At 38.8% G+C, this 2,448-nt stretch overlaps 1 protein-coding gene across 1 annotated transcript; it reads left to right on the forward strand.

Annotated features, from left to right (window-relative positions):
- Positions 1–918: 918 nt before the first annotated feature.
- Positions 919–1,932, forward strand: LOC306826975 (uncharacterized protein). Its single transcript, XM_079348567.1, has 4 exons — positions 919–1,055; positions 1,246–1,354; positions 1,451–1,525; positions 1,628–1,932. Exons 1-4 carry the CDS (start codon positions 983–985, stop codon positions 1,716–1,718), a joined length of 348 nt encoding a protein of 115 aa, XP_079204693.1. The 5' UTR covers positions 919–982; the 3' UTR covers positions 1,719–1,932.
- The last annotated feature ends 516 nt before the right edge of the window (positions 1,933–2,448 follow it).

The raw sequence follows: 2,448 nt of genomic DNA on the forward strand, positions 1-2,448 counted from the left end.
GAGTGACCAGCACATGATGTGGACTTTACATTGTTGCTGAAATCAGCAAGATTTATATCTGAATGTACTCATTAAAGACACCATTAGACATAGGTTATGGTAATCTTGTGTTTTACCTCTGTGTTCATTGTGTTTAACATTCTCCAAATCCAAACTATAAGGTTACCACAAAATAGCTATAACGTTTGTCACATAGTGACGGTAAGGTTGGAAGGCCGTCAAAAGACAGCCTTTAATAAGTATGGTAGAAAGATGCTCCTCACCTTATATATTCATGTTTGAATGTAAAGCTCCTGTGAGGAGTTTAAAGCTCTTATGAACTAAAAGACTAAGTGAGATCATCATTATAAAGATTTATTTTTCCTATATAATTCCTTTTAATGCCTTGGGCTTGGTTTCAGATGAAGTGATTAATATCTTTCTGATTTCTTTGAACATTTTCCATCACAAAGATTCATGATAAGTGATATTTTTCACTGTTAAATGAGAGCAGAGGGAAACAACTCTACTTACACATGCACGGGACAAAATCATGAAACACGTTAGAGGAGAGGTACTGCGTTGTTTGTCAAAATCGAGACAAACAAAAGTTCCATTCAGAAGCTTTTACATTTAAAAATCTATTCTTGAAAAAAGGTCAAAGGAAGACACAGAAGCAGGTTCAATGCTCTGTAGATTCCTCTTCACTGATTTTCTTAATAAGCTCAGTCAAGGTCATGATGCAATAATAAAAAAAAAAAAGAGAAGGAAATATATGACATCCGTGTCACCCAAGTGCGTCCTTTCCTGGTATCCTGAGACACCCACACACACATTTTGTAGAAAGCCCTTGCAGAAAACAGTCTGTTCTCTTTTCCCTGGTTCCTCTTCTCATGGTATAAAAACTAGATGTTTGGTCCGGGGAAATCATCAGTGGGCTTCATCTGCCAAATCAAACCCTTGTTTTCTGCAAAGAACCTCAGGAGCATCTAACTCTGTAACCATGCAGCTCTGTGTCACAAGACTGGCCGGCCTTGCTGTCCTCGTGGGTGTTTTGATCATGGCAGCTACAGCTGGTAAGTCACCTATAGGAGATCCTTTAAAATATAATGCAGTATGAGCCAGTGACAGTTCACAGAAGTACTTTTACATACAAAATATTTACTTTTTTTGGAAAATGAAGGCCAACGTTATTTATTCGGATGTTGCAAATAGAAGAGGTGCATGTTCATAACAACCAATCCTGGATTGTTTTCTGAAAATCAGAAATCAAGGTGACCAAATGCTGCACAGAGGTCAGTGTCCAGAACATCACCGCTCCCATCCTGGGCTACAGGATCCAAAGGCGGAATCCCCCATGTGTCCGCGCTGTCATGTAAGAATCTCACATCTATTTAGTCAAAATGAGACATGTAAAGCTATCAATTAAAACTGGTTCATGTGATTGATGATCTTAATTTTGTTCACACAGATTTGAGACCTCAGAGGGAGAAGTGTGCAGCCACTTCCAACAGGACTGGGTGTTCGCCAAAATCAGAGAGATCGAGTGAGTCAACCTTTGTCCTTTTAGACAGGATGTGTGAAGTGTGCTCAGAAGTAGCATGAACTCATTTTTTTACCTGTCATTTCCTATTGTGTGTGTTTACAGGCAGGCCCGCAGAGCGAAGAAGAACACTGCCACATCTACCATGTCTGCTACAGCATCCTCCAGCCCTCTGAGAGCACTCCTGAAGAAATGAGAAATATTCCAAGCCAATTTCTTGGGTCATTTAATAATATTTAAAAGTTGTGTTATTCTTTCATATTTATTATTTAAACTAGCTCTATTTATTTGTCTTTCCATTTTTTGGCAAGATAACATTTGGATTTACAGAGATAGAAGATATAAAGATGTTAATAATGTGCACTAAATTATGAGATTTAAAGTTTGTTGTTATAAATAAAAGCATTTGTCCTCTACATACATGTTTCTGTTAATTTGTTAACTCTTCTTACCATTTGACTATCACGACCTGATGGTGTAGCTGTCAGTGTTTTTTTTTTTATATAGTTCTATTGTGCCATCTAGTGGGAGCATGAGGTCATGTCTTGACATAAGAGCAGTGTGTCATTGAGGGAGTCACCTTGTCTGACTGGAGCAGCCAACCCCTTGGGGTGTTGATCTGAAATAGCACAAGAGACAGCCTCCCTGTCAGTCATTCCGTGCATTTGCATGAGCTCGAGGGAGCGGGACAGCTCATCGAGAAGTTTTCAGACACCTTGGAGCAGATGTGCTGGCAGCATCCTTTTCTAAGTACACCATTCAAACAAGTCACGCCACCAAAACAACATGCAGAGCAGCAGTCTGCTCATTTAGCACAATCTGAAGATCTAAAAAATAAATACACTTTAAAGCGGCGATGATAAGCAGATTTCCCTGTTCATTTACAGCATTTATAGTATTACTTTAAAAATACTACGAAAAAACTG

This window comes from Symphodus melops (assembly GCF_947650265.1).
Source record: "Symphodus melops genome assembly, chromosome: 7".
Lineage (NCBI taxonomy): Eukaryota > Metazoa > Chordata > Actinopteri > Labriformes > Labridae > Symphodus > Symphodus melops.